The 18,624-nt window shown below is 37.1% G+C and overlaps 2 protein-coding genes and 1 pseudogene across 2 annotated transcripts; 1 reads left to right on the plus strand and 2 right to left on the minus strand.

The window, feature by feature from the left end:
* LOC114281050 (GABA transporter 1-like) overlaps positions 1-9,951 on the plus strand; it is a 72,451-nt pseudogene extending 62,500 nt beyond the window's left edge.
* Positions 9,952-9,976: 25 nt separating this feature from the next.
* Positions 9,977-17,777, minus strand: LOC114281051 (AT-hook motif nuclear-localized protein 11). Its single transcript, XM_028223486.2, has 4 exons — positions 17,245-17,777; positions 12,115-12,182; positions 11,057-11,987; positions 9,977-10,651 (listed from the first exon to the last, which is right to left on the minus strand). Exons 1-3 carry the CDS (start codon positions 17,546-17,548, stop codon positions 11,847-11,849), a joined length of 513 nt encoding a protein of 170 aa, XP_028079287.1. The 5' UTR covers positions 17,549-17,777; the 3' UTR covers positions 9,977-10,651; positions 11,057-11,846.
* Positions 10,328-11,502, minus strand: LOC145788802 (uncharacterized). Its single transcript, XM_082905047.1, has 4 exons — positions 11,482-11,502; positions 11,057-11,218; positions 10,909-10,962; positions 10,328-10,651 (listed from the first exon to the last, which is right to left on the minus strand). The coding sequence occupies exons 1-4, from the start codon at positions 11,500-11,502 to the stop codon at positions 10,328-10,330; spliced, it is 561 nt and encodes a 186-aa protein (XP_082761173.1).
* Positions 17,778-18,624: the final 847 nt, after the last annotated feature.

An 18,624-nucleotide genomic window follows, 5' to 3' on the forward strand; every position in this document is an offset into this window, starting at 1 on the left:
TGTTGAAATTTACAGCAATTTTCAGGTTGAAGTAAAAGCTAAGTATATTGTTTAAACTCTTGTTATTTGTAGCAATTTACAAGTTGATCATTGTTATAACTTGAGAAAAATTTACAGTATATGTTAACACTTGTTGAAATTTGTAGCAATTTACAAGTAGGTTAGACCGAGATCACTGTTTAAATACTTATTGAAACTTGAGAAGAAGCTTGCAAAGTTAACATTAAATAGTATATGTTAAACACTTGTTGGAATTTATGAAGAGTTTGCAGGTCTGTATCTTGCCGAAGTAAAACGTTATTATACCCGAGGTATGTAACCCTGAGAAGATTGCACAAAGGAGGCAAAATGGAAAGGCATGCAAAATATTCCAAGTATAGAATCATATAAACGCAATCAAGAGAAATTAAAGATTAAAGCAGTTACAGTTGTATACAAGGAAGGCACTACGGCCTACCAGAAATAAAGTTGTATCCAACAGAAGCAGAAGATACATCAGCTAACTAGAAGAGCTTACATTGCTTCAAAATCAGAAGTACAGAAAAGCTTATATTACCCAAAGAAACAAAAAGAGTACGGAAGACATCCAAGTTATGATTCTTTAGTTTCAGGAGCGATTTGGGTCTGGACCTCGGCAGATTCCTGGGGAACTACTTCGGCAGCCTTCTCTGCAGCCAGCTCGGCATCAATCTCCGCAAGCGTTTTGTTAAGACTTCTTTCAGCTAAGAGAAGGTCGGATGATAATTGCCCTGTAACAGCTTCCCTAGACGCCTCCCCAACCTCATCACCCTCTTCATCCAAGGTTAAGTCCATGACTTGCTCAGTTGGAGGAAGGGACTTGGCCTCAGTAGCATCCTTGGATTTCCTCACCAAGGCCTCATCTTCATTGTTATCTTCATCCTCAGCCTCAGATTCTGACTCATCTTCAGCTTGACTTGAAGATGGAGCAGGAGGAGGGAATGGGAGAGGAATAGCTTCAGCCTTGAGCAGAGGGGAATCTTCAGGAACATTGAGCTTTTTGGCCAGGGACATCCAACCAAGGGAAAAGCCCCTGTTGCATGCCTGCCTAACTTGCAGTTTGTAATCCTCAGCAACATCGGCCATTCCTTGGGCGTAAGCTTTTTCATCGGCTTCAGTAATTTCGGCATTTTTAGTGGCCAGGGCCTCCTCGAGCTCTTTTTCGGCTTGAGCCTTTTTTACCTCGGCATCTCTCTTCTCGACCTCGGCAACTTTTTTGATGGCTTCAGCAGACTCCGCTTTTTCTTCGGCCATCTGTTGGGCCTTAGTGGCAGCCTCGGCCTGATCTTCCAGCTTCTTCATCTTTATCAGAACAACTTTGTTCTCCTTTTTGAGAGCAGAAACCTCCTTCTTCATGTCGGCCAACTTCTCCCTTGTTTCGAAAGCTTGCATGGAGAAGGAGTGGGCATGTTGGATGGCCTAAAAGGACACAAGGCACAAATTGTTACAAACCTTTACAAATTAAGAGAGAAAACAAATTTCAACACAAAGGCACTTACTTGGACAGAGTGTTGCAGCATAAAGGCGTAATTCTCATACTCACTCATCTTGGCGTTTCGCTCAAGATCGCCTGGGAGGAGTAGAGCAGTACTTAGGGCCACGCCGACGTTTATGTCTGTAACAACCCTCATACTGTTTACTGATTAGGGACTGATTGATTACCGATAATCACCGATTACTGCTAAACGGAACTGATAATGACTGATAACTGACTGATAATTGAACTGATTAAAGTACTGAACTGACTGACTGAAATTGGAAACCGAATTGATTGAGTATATGTTAGTTAAATTGCATTCTATCTGTTTGATTGTATGATTATCTGTTCATGCTTATATGTTTAAACTGCTAATTGAAGGCCTTATCGGCGGCCGAATTAGAAACCGATTGATGTTCCGTGACCCTCATAATTTATGTGATTTTATGGTATATTTATCTGAAAACTGATTAGGTATGATTAAATTAGATTAAAATAAACTAATTAAAGAGTTGGACTTAATTACCATTTTGCCACCCTTAGTGGCCCACTCAATACACACACTTGAGCCTTATGTACACACTTGAAGAACATTTTGCTCAGCCATTTTCTTGTGCTTAACCGACCAAGAGAGGGAGAGGGAGAGAAATTGAGTTCTACCTTGAAAATTGCTTGGAAATTGAAGTGTATTTGCATATTTGAGCTCCCTCACTCTTAATTCTACAAGACTAAGGTAGGACATCCATCTTCTTGTTGTTGTCTTAGAATCCATTCTTGCACAATTCATGCCTCATTTGTAGAGCTAAGCCATGATTTGGTTCATTAATGGTGGATTGAAGCTCATTTCTTGCATGCATGTTAGTATTGTTGCATTTTGAGGTTGATAACATGGACATTGGTACATGCATGCTCATATTGTTGTTATAGACCATGTTTTCATCTGGTTTTGAAGAAATAAGCTCATTTGAACAAGCTTTGGAGCTTTAATTTGGTTTAAAAACTCATGCATGACATGTTTGAATGTTATTCTTGAAAATGGGTTTGAATGTGGTTTTAATTGACTCACCTTTGGGGCTTGAATTCATAAATTGAGCTTTGAAACTTGTTATACATTGAATTTAGTGATGTTTTCCAGAATTTGGGCCCAAGTGGTCGAGTTTGGAGTGGTAGAATGCTTGGTTTGAGCTTGGGAGGCAGATCTGGAAATTCCAGATTTGGCTTCCTCGCTCGAGCGAAGGATTCCCCGCTCGAGCGAGCACCTTTGTCCAGGGCTCCGCTCGAGCGACCATCGAGCGACCATCGCGCGTAAAATCTCAGCATCCAGTACTTTTACTGTTTTGCAGACCGCTCGAGCGAAGGATTCCTCGCTCGAGCGAAGCCTTTGATTTTGGACTTACGCTCGAGCGGAGAAAGTCTCGCTCGAGCGAAGCCCCTATTTTCAGCAACTTTGCAAAATGTTTTCTAAGTGTATCTTTGCATCCTCATCCCATCCTAGGCATTCTTAGGCCTAGTTTAAGACATTTAGATGAGGATATCGTTGTAGAACACACCAAGGCAAATTAGGGACTAAGTTATGATATTTCCCAACTGTGTAGCTTAGTGTGTGTTCAATCTGTTAACTGTGTAGGGTTGGCGACTGGGGGACACGCTCTAGCATACTGTAGCCCAGAACTCTGTGAGTAACGATTGTGTAAAGATATGTTCACAAATGATTATTTTCTGAACAACTGAACTGTACTGTTTTCTGAACTGATTACTGTTAACTGAATGAATGTATGGCCTTTATTTCTGAACTGTACTGTGGCATCCTTAGCACCTACTGTTTACTGTTACTGTTACTGTTACAGAGATCTCTGTCGGTTCCCTCGTGGAACCACTACTGTTTACTGACTGATGGCCATCATTACTGTTCGGTCTTTCAAGACCTACTGTTACTGTTATGCCAATGGATGTACCACATATGACTGTTTACTGTACTGAACGACTGAATTACTGATTGAATTGAACTGTTTTCATTACTGTAAGGACATTCATTCTAAACCTCTTTACGCTTTATGTTTTTCACTGGGCTTTAGCTCACTGCTCATATATATATGTAGGTGTTCAGGCACCAGACCGCAGCTAGAGGCGTCAGGGTTACTCCAGTTTTGTCAAGCCAGCCTTTGTGCCTCACTGCGAGGTCCCAAGTTGCCATGCTATGGCTTGGGGGTGTTTTGTTTGTTTTTCCCCCTTCTGTACTGTTTTACTGTTCTGTATAGACCGAGTGTTACTGTACTGTTAACTAGGGTCGAGTCCCTAGTCTGAATGATTGTAAATATTGTGTATATTGTTCTGTACTGTTTATGTATAAATGTATGAAAAGCCTTTTTGCATACAGACTGTCACAGCTCAATGGTCACTATTTATTTACTGTATTGGCTTCCGCCAGGCCCTGTACTCTGTTTTACTGTATTACTGTTCCGCAGGCCTTCGGTAATCTCGGATTACTGGCCGGTTACGGTGCTAAACCCATAGGGCCGGGTTTGGGTCGTGACAATGTCATTGGCACTGTCGCTGGCTAGGACTGGCTTATCTTCCAGAGTAATTTCTGGTCTCCAAGGGACTTTTGGTACTTTGGAAACCGAGGTCGTCACAGACGATGACCTCGGCTTCTTTGATTGGGTGGATTCCGATGGCTGGGCCTCAGCAGACCTTTTTGTAGAAGTGGAAGTAGTTCTTTTACTCTCAGCCAAGTGTGAGATGGACAGAGCGTCCTCAGCCTCAACCTCAGTAGGTTTGGCCTTGGGCTGCGCCTTTTTAATTCTCTTCGGCTTTGATGGGGGCATGGTTTGCGGCGGTTGAGCGTCAACATCCATAGGAAGGTCGACTAGGAGATCTTGGGCAATAGGCTTTGGGCGACCCATCTCGGTAGTTTTTACAAGTCTTCGCCGACGTTTTCTTTCTGGTATTGGGATTAGGTATGGACCAGAAGTTGATGGTTAGTCGACTGGATCAGAGGTTGACCCTTGGTCAGCCCGAGATGTTTATGCTGTTTGTAGAATGGTAGCAGAGGGAGGAGATAGGCTCTTCTTTTTTCTTTTTGGGACGTCGGGCAGTGTGGATTTGTATGTCGGAATAAAATTCAGTAATAGGGGAGCCTTGCGCTTGTGGATTGGAAGAGCTAGGAGCTTCTTTAAATCTTTTCCTGGGAAGAAGGATTGGCGGAAATTTTTTGGTGGCTGATGAAGATCTGCAGGACAGACAAACGGACATTAAAAACAGACAAAGTTTTGAAGACTTGGAAAATAAACAACTAAGTATTGACGCTGGGCTCTTACCCTTGCCCTCTTTAACTGTTCGAGGAAGAGGGTAGAGATGAACATCTTTGTCTGGGCCAAATTCCCAACTTCCCGAAGCAATGACATAGTCATCCCCGGCTCCCTTGTTGGAGTCTGGGAGGTCGGCTACAATTTTAAATTCAGTAGACCTCGGCTCGAGGTAGTAGACGTAACCTCTTTCTTTCAAGTTAAGGGGGCACATGGTATAGCAGTATTGTACATCGGTAAGGGTGATCCTAACATTCTCCTGCCTAGCTAGGGCTATGATACCATTAATCACGCGATAGGAGTTGATGGTAAGTTGCATGGGGTTCAACTTGTAAAAGTGAAGAATTTCGCGAAAAAGAAAGTTAAGTGGGAGCCGGAGTCTGCACTCAGTAAAAGCTACTATAGGGAAGGACATTGAATCATCTGTGGGCACGATAATGTCATCATCTTCAGCTAGCCTCAGATGGACATCGGCAGGAATAGAAAACTCCCGCCTAAAGTACTCAAGTCTGGTCGGGGTATCGACCCTATGTCTCCACATGCCCATAACGTCAGCCTAAAATCAGAGGGCTAGATTTCAGAAAGAAGGTGTTGTCAAGGGGTTATTGGGACCTCGGCAAAACCCTAGGTAAGGACTGATAAGGCTTGTTTCAGTTTTTTCCTAAAAATTGAAGGCTCTACAGACAAAACCCAAACCTAAATCTATGAAGGCAAAGATTGAAAGCAAGATTTAAAAGCCGAGATCTAGAATGGAAAAACAGAAAACAAAAAACAAAGAACGACGTTTCAGAATCAAAGAACAGAGGTACGGTTCTTAAAAGAAAAGAAAATACAGAAGTAAAAGGTCAAGAACAGTGGCAAGAAAAGTGTTGAAAACAGTGCAAGTGTTCAAGATATGAGTGAAATCATGAATAGGCACATCCAAATAGATAGTTCAGTAAATCAAAGGTTTGAAACAGAGCAGTAATGGCAGTACGTAAACAAAAGCACATAGAAGAAATTGGGAATAAGAGGAGCGAAGGCTTACCAAAACAAAAGATGCCAGAATAAGAGTCGCCGAGGTAAGGCAGCGGTTGCAGACACGACGGAATGACGAAAGCTTCGTTGGAATGGAGGAATGAAGACGGTTGCAGAGCTTCGAGCAAGATCAATGGCGGTTTTGAGAAAGTTTAGAGAGAGAGAAAGCCAGAAAGCCGAATACAAAAGTAGAGAAGTGAAGATGAAAAGAAAAGTTTTGCAAAAAACTCGAAACGGCGACAAAAACACGGCATTTATTGTGCCTGGAGGAACGCGTGCGTCAAACGGCGCAAACGGACGAAAGACGGCTTACAGGCGCGTCGCGGACACGGGCCAATAAGGATGTAACGCGTGAATAAAACGGTTGAAAAGTGATGTATGACAGCTCATACACATAAAGGGATTCATTTGAAGTTCTTATTCCCCAATGAAGACATGTGGGCCTAACGTGAATGATCTCGGCCAAGGAGCTCTTACGCCGAGGTAATAGAAGAAAATACAGATATAGGTTCCATCACCTCAGAATGCCGAGGTAATAGAACCTAGGGGGCAGTTGTGGGGATATATTTTCTGAGTACCAACACGTGGCATGGTGATGCCGACGTGTCAGCCGAGGTGCCACGTGTCGTGGTAGCTGTGCCGAGGTTATCTTGGCGATGCCGAGGTTGCCTTCGAAGATATCGGAATCCGAGATAAGCGGATAAGGGTTAAGAGTCCTGGAGAAAAGAGAAGACTTTACTAAGATAAGGATAAAACTCTAAGGGAGTTTATCTTTATCTCTTGAGGAATCCAAAGTGAGTACTAAATTGGAGTCCATAGAAGTCAGACTTCTAGTGGGACTTGGATTTAGTAAACTATAAAAGAGAGGCACCCCCGTGGGTCTAAGGTACGCAGTTTTATACTCAAGCTTGTGAGTTTAGCACTTGATTATCTTTGAGAGATATACTGACTTGATCGTCGGAGTGCCCCCGGGTGGAAGAGCCACCGCCGGAGCCTTTTTCTTTCTGTTACAGGTTACTAAAGCCATCTATTCTGCCGGTGCTGTCCAGCTAATTACTAGGCGGCCAGTGTGGTCGGAAAATCACCCACACAGTTTTTACTGATTTTTTTTAATATTTTAAGCAATATTTTTTTTTACTTTTTAGACATACCTAACATAAATATACCGTAAAAAAATTGTGAAAAAAATATAAAAAAATTGTGAAAAATACCAAAAATACAAAAAAAAAAAAAAAAAAAAAAACAAGAATTTAGTACATTTTTTATATTTTTATGTATTTATTAATTTTTTAAAGTTTTTTTCACAAATTTCTTACTTTTTAGATACATCTAAATGAGGTACATCTAAAAAAGTAAAAAAAAAAAATTTAAAATTTTACAAATATTCACTAAAAACAAAAAAATACAAAAACTAAAAAATTCAATTTTCAAAAAACTTAATCCAAAAAACTCAAACCAAACAAATTGAATAGTTTTTGTTGCCAAAAAAAATAGCAACAAGTTTCATAAAGTAAAAGCGAGAATAACATGTTTTCACTTGTTTTCAAAACAAATTTTCATTTCCTTCCTCCTATCCCTCCGCCAATGACTTCCCCCCTCTGGCCACTACATCCTTTCTAGCAACTCACAGATCATGTTTTCTTCTTTTGATTTTATTTGTTTTGAAAACAAATTACAGAAAGCAACATTTCAAATTCAATTTTAATCTACATCATCTAAGAGGGAAAATCATTGTATGCACTTGTAATAAAATCTCATCATGAAGTATTCTTTTTTAATCTTTCTTCTTTTTTTTAGGAAGTTCATCCAAGGGGCCAAAAAAGGACTACTCCATGAACGGTGACACTCAAACTCGTGTTTTCAGTATCTTCAATGCCATTGCCATCATTGCAGCAACATATGGGAATGGAATCATTCCTTCCTGAAATCCCAGGTTTCTATCATCCTTAAATCATTTCTTTTAAGAATTTTGTTGTTTTAGCACATATTCAACCTACTAAAATGCACCCAGGGATCTTGTGTCCCAAAAATTCAAAAATCCGGATTTCCTATCTTAATCCACTTCCAATCATACAATATTATGAAAATCTCAAAATATAAAAATCTTGAGGTATGATCATTTTGTTCGACAATCTTCACTGTATTTAAACGATTAAATTCTGTTGTGTACAGAACAACAACAAGAATAAAAAGAAATAAAGAAAAGGAGAGAATTTGTTTGATTACCAAAATCAAACTCGAAATAAAAATAAATAAATAAAACCACAGATTTTATTTTGTTACAAAAAAAAAAATCTGATTAAAAAATCAAATAAAAAACAGAATAAAATTAAACAACTTACTTGGTTAATTTATTTGAATAACTTTTCTGATCAAGTCCAGTATTTAACACTGTGTCCTTAAGACAGATTCGTCCTCTCCACGGTGCTTTCAGAATTTGGACGTCTATCTCCCAGGATGAAATGATCTTACCACAAACAATAGCAGCACTACAAATTGTTTGCCTTACGAACACACTAAGTGTTTACACTCTTTCTTTCACAAATAAAATGCAGCAAGATGAAGAATATTTAAAGTAGAGGATGGAGTACGAAAATTAAATTGGAGTTAAATCCAAATAGGAGGCTAGTCTATTTATAGATGCAAAGGTGACTCTTGGTTTTGAATTGAAGAGGTATGAAACCTGTTAGTTTCAAATTTAAACAGATTTGAATCTGTTGGGTTAATAAATCAAACAGACCCCAAAAAGATTAGAAGCCCAACCCAACCACACACCACGCACTGCCCGGACGGCCGGCGGCGCGTGGTGATTTTTGGGTCTAGCCCATTTTGCCCGTAACCTCTCCCTCTAAAACACTTGGGTACCCCTTGGGGCACACCCCAAGTATCTCACCCTAAGCCTTATAAACCTTTTCAAAACTTCCCACCAAATCAATGTGGGACAAGCCAATTTACAACCTTAAGGAATTTCCACCATAACTCCATTTCCATGGAGCACACTTTGGCTTCAATTTCCCATTCACTCGGTAATGGTTTTGAGCAACCAAATATACCACGTGAATCACAACGCGGCATAGAGGCATAGAACGCGTTACCACTTTGACCCGAGTAAATCGATACTCGGGACCCACCTAAAAAATAGACCAAACTTGAGAAAAAAAATTCTGGTTTTACCCAGAATTTTTCTACCATTTCCAACACATTTTGCTAAGAATAATCGTGCTATTGAAAGTGAACTGAGAAAAGGAATTATAGGGCATTTGGAATTATAGGGCATTTATTCGTGCCTTTAATAAATAAATAAATAATTTACAAACATTGTTTAGTTGAGGATTTTTTGTTTTTTTTTTTTCACTTCATTTATAGGCAACCCTGGCTCCACCAGTAAAGGGGAAGATGTTCAAAGCACTATGTGTTTGTTGTGCAGTAGTGATAGTAACTTTCCTTGGTGTAGCCATTTCTGGGTATTGGGCATTTGGCAACCAAGCTTCTGGTCAAATCCTCACCAACGTCTTGGGTATTGATGGCAAAGCTTTGGTCCCCAAATGGTTCTTTTTCATGTCTAACATCTCCATTGTTCTCCAACTAGCAACTGTTGGTGTGGTAAAAAACAACATACATCTCTAACTGTCAACTGCCAAAACCAGCACATATTCACAGCTAGTTAACTGCATTGTCTCTTGCAGGTTTATTTGCAGCCCACAAATGAGTTGCTCGAGCGAACTTTTGCAGACCCCAAGAGCGGTGAGTTCTCTTCCCGGAATGTCATCCCAAGGTTGATCTATCGATCACTGTGAGTCATCATAGCAACAACAATTGCTGCAATGCTTCCCTTCTTCGGCGACATCAATGCAGTGATTGGAGCTTTCGGATTTTTGCCACTCGATTTTGTTCTGCCTGTAGTTTTCTACAACTTGACATTTAAGCCGTCGAAGCAAAACCCGGTTTTCTGGTTAAATGTCACCATTGCTGTAGTTTTCGCAGCAATTGGAGTCATAGCCGCAGTTGCAGCAGTCAGGCAAATAAGTCTGGATGCCAAAACTTATAGGTTATTTGCAAATGTCTAATTAGAAGCACTCTACTACTTGAACAGGGTTCATCAATGGCATTAGATAATCAATAAATTGGAAATAATGCAAAATATACCAAATCAAAATGGTTTTAGAACACCAACCCACAAACAGCTTATCATTCCATTTAAAGTAACTGTAAAAGATTACATGATGCTGTTCTTAACAAACTACCATTTACCAGAAACTTGAACTTTTAGGTATTAATTTTCTATATAGCACGCACACAAAAAAATTAACGGCAACCTTTTGTCTAAAAGGGTTTGTGAAATAAATAGCAAACGAACATAGAAAACAACAAATATTTAAGTTCCAAAGGTTTATAAAAGCACTAGTAAAATATACTTTAACTACTGCCAAAGCTACCACCACTCTCTGAAAGTATGGAACATTTCACCTGATAACATGAAGAAGAAAGAAAGTCGCCCCTCGGTATCATTTCAATCGATCTCAATAACACTATCATTGATGTCAAACATACTCTCATCTGACATGTGCTCTGATGGTTGTGAAGCCTCTTGATCGAAGACAAGATTATCATTTTGGTCACCGATGTTATTCCTTGTCCCACTGGGTAGTTCTGGGAACCGAGAAGGGTGTGTCGCAACACCGTTCTCTTCAACACTTTTTGTCTTACCCTGTGATCTCAGAACTCTTACAGTATCCAAATCACCACCAGGCATGCCGTTAGCTGTTGAAGATTCAGCAGAGTGCCTCTTGAGAAGTTGTTTCTTGATAATCTGCTTGAAACTTGCTATAATGAGCTGGTAAATCAAAAAAGAAATTAACATTAGTATTACATGGATCTTATAGATACCACAATCTAAAAACAGTAACACAAGCAGAACATTCACTTCACTGTCATTTGCAGAGTAAATGACAAGGTTGCGCATAGCAAAATTTTTTATATTGATCATGTCAGCTAAACGGTTGTGTAAGTGAAGCACCATACATTCTTGGAGATAAAACAATTGCTAAAAATGAAGGTTTTTTGGATTTTTTTGAGGAATTTTTTAAGAACCTCTCTAACTGCAGCTAGAATGAAGTTTGGTGGGACTTTAAGAACTACTAAGAACTGAGATTACCTTTAGGATCAACAGGAGTTATAGAAGAACAAAATACAAGGCTATTTTAGCAATTCCAATTATAGAGATGAAAGTAAGGCTTACTTGAACTGGCCCAGCTGCAATTAGAGATCCTGCAACAGCACCACCAAAAACTGTCCCATCAGGTTTGGCCAGCGAAACACTTAACATGCCTATTTTGCGCCGTACACCTCCCACTTCATTAAACGCAGGTGACCCAGTTAGAGTTAATAGCTCAAAACAGCCCTGCATGAAGGATGACAGGAGAAGTTAAACGTCAAAAAATAAAAGAAAATTCTTTTTTGGATTCATAATGCATGAATGAAAAAACTGTTTCTTTTTCTTTGTATGACATCAAAGAGCTGAAATCCTATAATTCAAATGCAAAAACCGTGGAGGTTGCATTTGCAATGCAATCAAATCTTTTGTGTGATTCCTTAGTTTCCAGCCCAGCATAGTTCACTTTACCCCCATGGTTTGGTCCATGTGCGCATAACCCCCTAACTAACCTTTTCATCTTTAAAATTCATATTTAAATACAATTCCGATGTACCATGTGATTGCTTGATTAGAGTGGGATCATTAACACCATGGGATTGTTTTACAACATTTTGGGATCCCTCATGTTTTTCATGGTCAAAGTCAAGCTTTTCCTCTTTTTTTTTTTTACTTCTATTTTTTGAAATTTTTCTGGCAAAGGGATGGAGTCTCTATAGAAGCTACAAGAAACAAAATCCCAATAACTAGCAGAACAAAAAGAGAAGATATCTCAATCACAAGCAAGAATATAATACCAATATTTCATCCTTTAAAAATCATGTCAGAAATAAATTAAAAATAGGAAGATGCAGAAAACAAAACAGTTAGTATCTGATCATGCCTCATATCTTAAAATAACGCTGCCAAAAGAACCAGCTTGGTGAATATCTACTGTAGAAACAGGGCCAGTAGCAGCAAGAATACAGACGGCTCGAGGACCTCCCTGAGAAAATGACACTATTTTTTCGGCAATGTCCTACAAAATCAAAAAGTAATCATCTCATGTACGCCCACCAATAGTAGCAACTTGACAAGAAATGAAGAACAGACAGACATTAAATACAAGACGATAAGGGAAACTTCTTTTCCATATCTAACGGTACCTCTCCTACTTTTATCTTTACCACATGAGGAGTGAAGTCACGTCCAGTTGTGTCTACAGCAACTCCACCTTCACCAGAAAATTAGGGGCAAGAAAAAAATCTCAAGTATATGCAGCAAAGCTATTCAATTCGTGGAAAGAATGCATCAAATAAAGCATACCAATTCTGTTTCAGTTCACTTTGTCATAAAAAAATGTTTAAGCAACAAAATAATGGACATCAACAGGGAGCATTCACATGGAAAAGTAATAAAAGTCGCCAATGAATGAAGTGCAACATCTCTACATGCATAAAAACTGGATTAGGGAATCAGCATATTTATTAAATCGTACACTGCCAAATACTTAGTTTTGTATTTTCATGAGTATTAAGATATACTTACTACAAACATATATACATCCACACATGCACATACAGATGGACTAAATGTAACAACTCTGAAACAAAATGTAGAACAAGTAAACTCTAATTCTTTTATATCCTAGTAATGTATTTTGAGGGATAGATGAGATATATTCTCAATATGTTATCATCATGGTATCTAATATAATGTAGACAAAACACCATAGTTTCAGAAGTTATAGACTTCTCTAAAGATCCATGTAAAGGGAACATTCATGTAATTAAACAAATTTAGCCTGTTTTATTGCATTAGCTAACAAGTTCCTCTGAATAGATTCCAATGTTTTCACATAACCAACCATGGAACTGATGAGAAGTCTTGGCCAATTTGTCTCAATCATTTGTCAGAAATTATAGATCGAGATCAAATTCAGGTTCTAATAAAATTTCCAGATGATTCATGAACTTATATTTAATCACACCAATAGATGGTGGTATCTCTCTAGGTGTTGTTAGTAAAAGGTGCAGCATGGCATGTCCACCCATTCACCGGTATAAATTTGATTATCTATATTTTAGCTCAGTTGTCCAAATTCCACGCCCTCCAATATTTAGTTGAAATCAACCAAGGTGGACAATGAAATTGTTCGCAGTTAACTCCATGGAAATTGGTTTTTGATGGAAAACATGGATCGCAAACTTACAATAAATTATGTACGGGACTCATTCAAGCACTCAGTTTGCAACAGAATTAGAAACTAAATGTCGTGTTATTTATGCAGAACATGAAGCCTTAATCATGGATTTCAAAATATATGTACGTGTGTTGGGCTTTGATAGCATAGCATCCACAACCAAACAACTAAATGGCAGTGCTAGTGCATGAGGCCCCCATCACTATGCCGTCTGGGAGGGTTAAATGTACACGGCCTTACCTCCACATACAGAGAGAGGCTATTTCTGTGGTTTGAACCCACAAAGTGCTGGTCACAATGGAGCAACTAGTAAAAGAATTTGGGGTTGTGTTTAGTCTTCTATGTCACAACAAAGGATAAATATGAAGCCAATTAGATGCCTCAAACTATTTCAGGGACTAATAAGCCCTGAGAAAATAGACCAAATGATTGGTAGCAGTTCAGAAAAATTTACTTTAGTGAGACAAGGTGTAGCCCAAACACTCTCTCCTTGGATTTAAGTTTAATTGTTCGACAATTCCAAAAATTTTGTACAAAAAACACTATTACAAGAAACCTAAGAAGCACGAACATGTCGGTATAGAAATTTTCAAAAAATTGTAGAATACAACATGACGTGGGAGACACGTACAGAATATATAATTTTATATATTTATTATATGTCATATATATGACTATATCATTCCAAGATAAGACAATAAATACAATATAATACTAATTTCTATAAATTGACATAGTTTTTCTTTTATCATCATATTCTAAGTTATTTTCTTCAAAGTTGTAATTAGTTTCGTGTGTTAGAAATTTGATATCTTATTTCCGTCACAACAAATCATTTCCCCCCCCCCCCCCTCCACAAGGGCTTGTAATGTCTTTCTATGGGATCATGGGTCTCTTTATGAGCACCTATTTGTGGTGCACAATTTCGTAAAATGTAGGTAGTAGTTATGATCGATTCGATAGAAAAGAAGGAATAGTGGGTGTCCCGAGATTGAAGAATTCGAATTCCTCCTAGCAACACACGAAACAAAGATATGAACTGTGTAAATAGAAATGTAAAAGAGACGTTTCCAATTCATTAAAATTATAAACTTTTTCTACATCCATATGATCTACTAAAGTAGATCGGTATTGCCCATGTAACGAAAGAAGATCTTGGTCCATGGAGTTCCAAGAAGGTAAGAATGGACATGTGTCTTTGAAAAAAGGACACGCGTGTCATCTGAGTGTCCAAAGAGTATCAGAGTCTAAAAGAGACGTTTCCAAGAAACACTTGTGTTTAAAAGAGACGTTTCCAATTCATTAAAATTATAATCTTTTTCTACATCCATATGATCTACTAAAGTAGATTGGTATTGCCCATATAATGAAAGCAAATCTTGGTCCACGGAGTCACAATAAGGTAAGAATGGACACGTGTGTTTAAACAAATGACACGTGTCATTTAAGTGTCCGAAGAGTATCAGAGTATAAAAGAGACATTTCCAAGAGACACGCTTGTTTAAAAGAGATGTTTCCAATTCATTAAAATTATAAGCTTTTTCTACAACCATATGATCTACTAAAATAGATCGGTATTGCCCATATAATGAAAGAAGATCTTGGTCCATGGAGCCCCAAGAAGGTAAGAATGGACAAGCATATTTAAACAAAGGACACGTGTGTTATCTAAGTGTCCGAAGAGTATTAGAGTCTAAATTTTTTTAAAAAAAAATTAAGACAAGTTTGGATGAGTATCAGACAAGTGTCAGGAAATGTCCATCTAGTGTCAGTGTCTGACACGGACACGACACGAACAATCCACTTTTTAGACGTGTCCGTGCTTCTTAACAAAACACTTAAGAGGAGACAAAATAGTGACCCTACACTCCTTGCAACTACTTTCTTCACTTGTTTCAATATGATGAAGCTATGCAAGGTCAATGACAAGATTTAGTCAGGACAATAAGCTAGTACTAGAAAGAGGCAACTAATAGAAACATATGGTTATATTTGGCCCACTCTTCCAAGGGATCATATCACATGTGCAAACTGATGCCAAACCTATCCATTTATGAAATTTGAAAGGTCCTATTTACCCAACTAATATTCAATCAGGTTTTACTGATTTGAATAACGCCCAATAAGTCCCATCCCAAAATTAGTTGACCAAAATACCCCCACAATATATATCTTATGGAGGAAAACCCTAAGCAGACGTGGTTCAACTTCTTACACTGTCAACTCTCAAAACTTAGATCGGTTGAAGATTTCTTCAATTCCATATTGTGATTTCGAAGATTTGTTTCCAAAAGCATTTAGAATTGAAATCCTAGCATTCGCAATCCAAATCATAGTCTACTCCAACTGATTTTGGAGTTTCAAATATGTCGAAAAAGCGTGAGTTACATCCAATCGAAACCCTAGTCTATTTTAATCGTTCTTCAATATCTCGTTCTTGTTGTTGATTACATTGCAATTCTTGTATAATCTAGTTATTACATTGCTTATTTGTTCATATCTTGCTGCAAAATTCATTTTATTCAAATTAGTTGCAGCAAGTCACACTCAACTCTCAATTTTCTATAAATAAATGTAAGAAATTTCTCAATTTTAGTCAGGACAATAATAAGCTAGTACCAGAAAGAGGCAACTAAAACATATGGTTATATGAAGGGATCATATTATATGTGCAAACTGATGCCAAGCCCATCCATTTATGCAAAATCTTGATGTCTCCAAGCAATTGACTGACATCTAGTATAAAGGATACCCTATCTGCAACTAAATATAAGGATTCAAAACTGTAATGACAGATTATATCAGTAAATGATGGATTGCATAACAGCACTTGCCAGAAAGACTATAAAGCACATACACGTCTCTAGAGGTCATGAACCAATGCCCAACACGTGTTAGACATGACGGAGTTGTGCCAGACACATGTCGAACAAACTATGGACATGCTAGAGGAAATGGCGCGATGGGGACACACAATGGACACGTTGGGGGACACAGCGGTGTAAGAAAAAATTTAGTTTTTTTTCACCCAAGTAGCATACCATATTACCAAGATTGATTAATTTAATGAGAATAAATATATGATATATAATAAATAAATAGAATTATATGTTTTGCCCTTGTCCCACACATGTCGTGTCGTGTCCGTGTCGTGCCACATATGTGCCCTGTGCCTCTACCCTATTTTGAGAAGTAGATTAAAAGTCAGTTTTTTAGTTTTTTTTTTTGAAAAAACGTGTAAGAAGTAGAAATATAATACAGTGTGTTTGGTTTGAGTTTTTTGAAAATTAAGTTTTTTGGTTTTTGTGTTTTTTTGTTTTTAGTGAATATTTTTAAAATTTTAAACATTTTTTTTTTACTTTTTAGATGCACCTTACTTAGATGTATCTAAAAAGTAAAAAAATTGTAAAAAAATATTTTAAAAAATAAATAAATACATAAAAATACAAAAAATGTACTGAATTCTCGTTTTTTTTTTTTTTGTATTTTGGATATTTAGTGAATTTTTAAAAGGTTTTCTTCACAAATTTTTTACTTTTTAGATATATCTAAGTTAGGTATGTCTAAAAATTTTAAAAATTGCTTAAAATATTAAAAAAAATCAGTAAAAACAAAAAAACATGAAAAATAAGAAAGTAAAAATTTCTGAAAAATATTTTTTGAAAAGTGAAACCAAGCATAGTGACTCAAAAAAATCAAAAAACCTAAGGCTTTTAACCCAATTGCCAAAGTACTTAGATCCACACTCCTCAGATAAACAAAACAAACCTCTGGTTAAGCCATCTCATACAACCTAAACTCAAATCTCTTTCAGAATATTATAATCAATCAATAAAATTTAAAAAAAAAAAAACAAAAATTGACAAAACCCAACAAATATATCAATTCATTGTAAACCATAATCAATGCAATTGTGAACAAACCAATAAAAACTCCATTTTTCATACCAAAATCTACTCCATTGCTATATTACCAATTAAAAACCATATGATCAAATTCTGGAACACAATCAAATAACAAGCACACACACACATATATATATATATATACACTCTGAAGATTAATTTGAATTGAACGGTTAGATAAAACTCACCCAAGGAAGCAAGCTTTTTCAATTTACCGGTACCGCGAGGCCTTCCTCGTCCCCGTTTCAGAGTAATACGTACCGGAGAAGCCAAAAAGTCAGGTGAAATAGGCAATGGAGAGTTCTCTTCCACTTCATGCTTTCTAGGTCTGCCTCTCTTTCTCCGAACAGTTACTTGTCCCTCCACACCACCGTTCACGGCGGCATATTCATCGGCGCCAGACCCTGTTACCGCCACCTCCTCGGCAGTTATCTCCGCCGCTGCCGCAGCCACTTCCACGGTGGGGTTTTGAGTAATGTTGTTGTTTTCCATTTGAAAAAGTTTGAAACTTTCAGAAGATCATACAGTTTCTATACACAGAAAACATCAATACATACACACACACACACACATATATACATATATATGGTTAGTTACAAAGAAAGAGAGAACAGAGTTAAAGAATCATTCTTAAGACACCATGAAAAGTTTCTAAATGACATACATATATATATATATAAGATATACACATATGAATGAATTCAAACATACATATATCTGCAGAAGAGCTCTCTCTCTCTCTCTCTCTCTCTCTCTCTGTGTGAACTGGTTTTTGTGTGAGGGAGCCGTTTGGAGATGAAGCTGTATTTAAATAAAAATTGACCAGCTTGAATTAATTTTTTTTTTCTTTCAATTTAAATCATTATTTAAAGCAAATGGAATAAAAATTGATTTTTTTTTTTATTTTTAATTAATTTTGTTTCCTTTTTATTTCCTTTACATTAAATGATTCTTGGATTGTTTCAATTGTGTGTATCTAATTTTTTTTTATTTGGTAATTAATAATAAATAAATAAATAAAACAAAAAAAAAATTGTGTGATAACATTTGAATATTGTAATAAATAACATTTATTGATTCTTTTTTGAATACTAATTTTGAATTTTAAAAAATCTTTATCATGGCATGGACCATGGAATTACAAAAAAAAAAATAGGGATAAACTATCAATAGGTCCTAATAGTTGGACTTAATTCCCATTAAGTCCTATTGAAAATAAGTCTTGGTAAAATTGTCACTAAAAATATTTTTTTTGTAACAATTTTTTATATATGTCGCTAAAAATTAACAATTAGTGACTTTTTTTTGTCATTATTTTTATAAATTATCGCTAAAACTTATAGTTAGTGATATTTTTTTATGAATTTTTTTTTCATAAAGCCTATTAAATAATAAATTCACTTATTAAGACCTACACATAAGTACCTCTTACAATAGTGCCAGGAATACCAGATACTTTTATCAAAAAAATAAATTGACAATAAGTCGGTGTAGCCGTAGGGTTTATCTATAGTTCGATGGCATAAGCGTTAAAACAATTACATAGTACAAATAGCAAAAAAAAAACC

The sequence above is a fragment of the Camellia sinensis genome, chromosome 14 (genome assembly GCF_055761805.1).
Source record: "Camellia sinensis isolate YWXY chromosome 14, ASM5576180v1, whole genome shotgun sequence".
In the NCBI taxonomy this organism is placed as follows: Eukaryota; Viridiplantae; Streptophyta; class Magnoliopsida; order Ericales; family Theaceae; genus Camellia; species Camellia sinensis.

Bases quoted from the DNA above. Each gene is read 5' to 3' on its own strand.
- LOC145788802 (XM_082905047.1), bottom strand. From the start codon at position 11,502: ATGAATTTTAAAGATGAAAAG. The intron at 11,219-11,481 runs GTTAGTTAGGGG...TCCTTCATGCAG, and splicing joins TGAATTTTAAAGATGAAAAG to GGCTGTTTTGAGCTATTAAC. The intron at 10,652-10,908 runs GTTCTTAAAAAA...TTGATTTACCAG, and splicing joins TTCTAGCTGCAGTTAGAGAG to CTCATTATAGCAAGTTTCAA.
- LOC114281051 (XM_028223486.2), bottom strand. From the start codon at position 17,548: ATGGAAAACAACAACATTACTCAAAACCCCACCGTGGAAGTGGCTGCG. The intron at 12,183-17,244 runs GTGAGTTTTATC...TTTCTGGTGAAG, and splicing joins GAAAAAGCTTGCTTCCTTGG to GTGGAGTTGCTGTAGACACA. The intron at 11,988-12,114 runs GTACCGTTAGAT...TTGATTTTGTAG, and splicing joins TAAAGATAAAAGTAGGAGAG to GACATTGCCGAAAAAATAGT.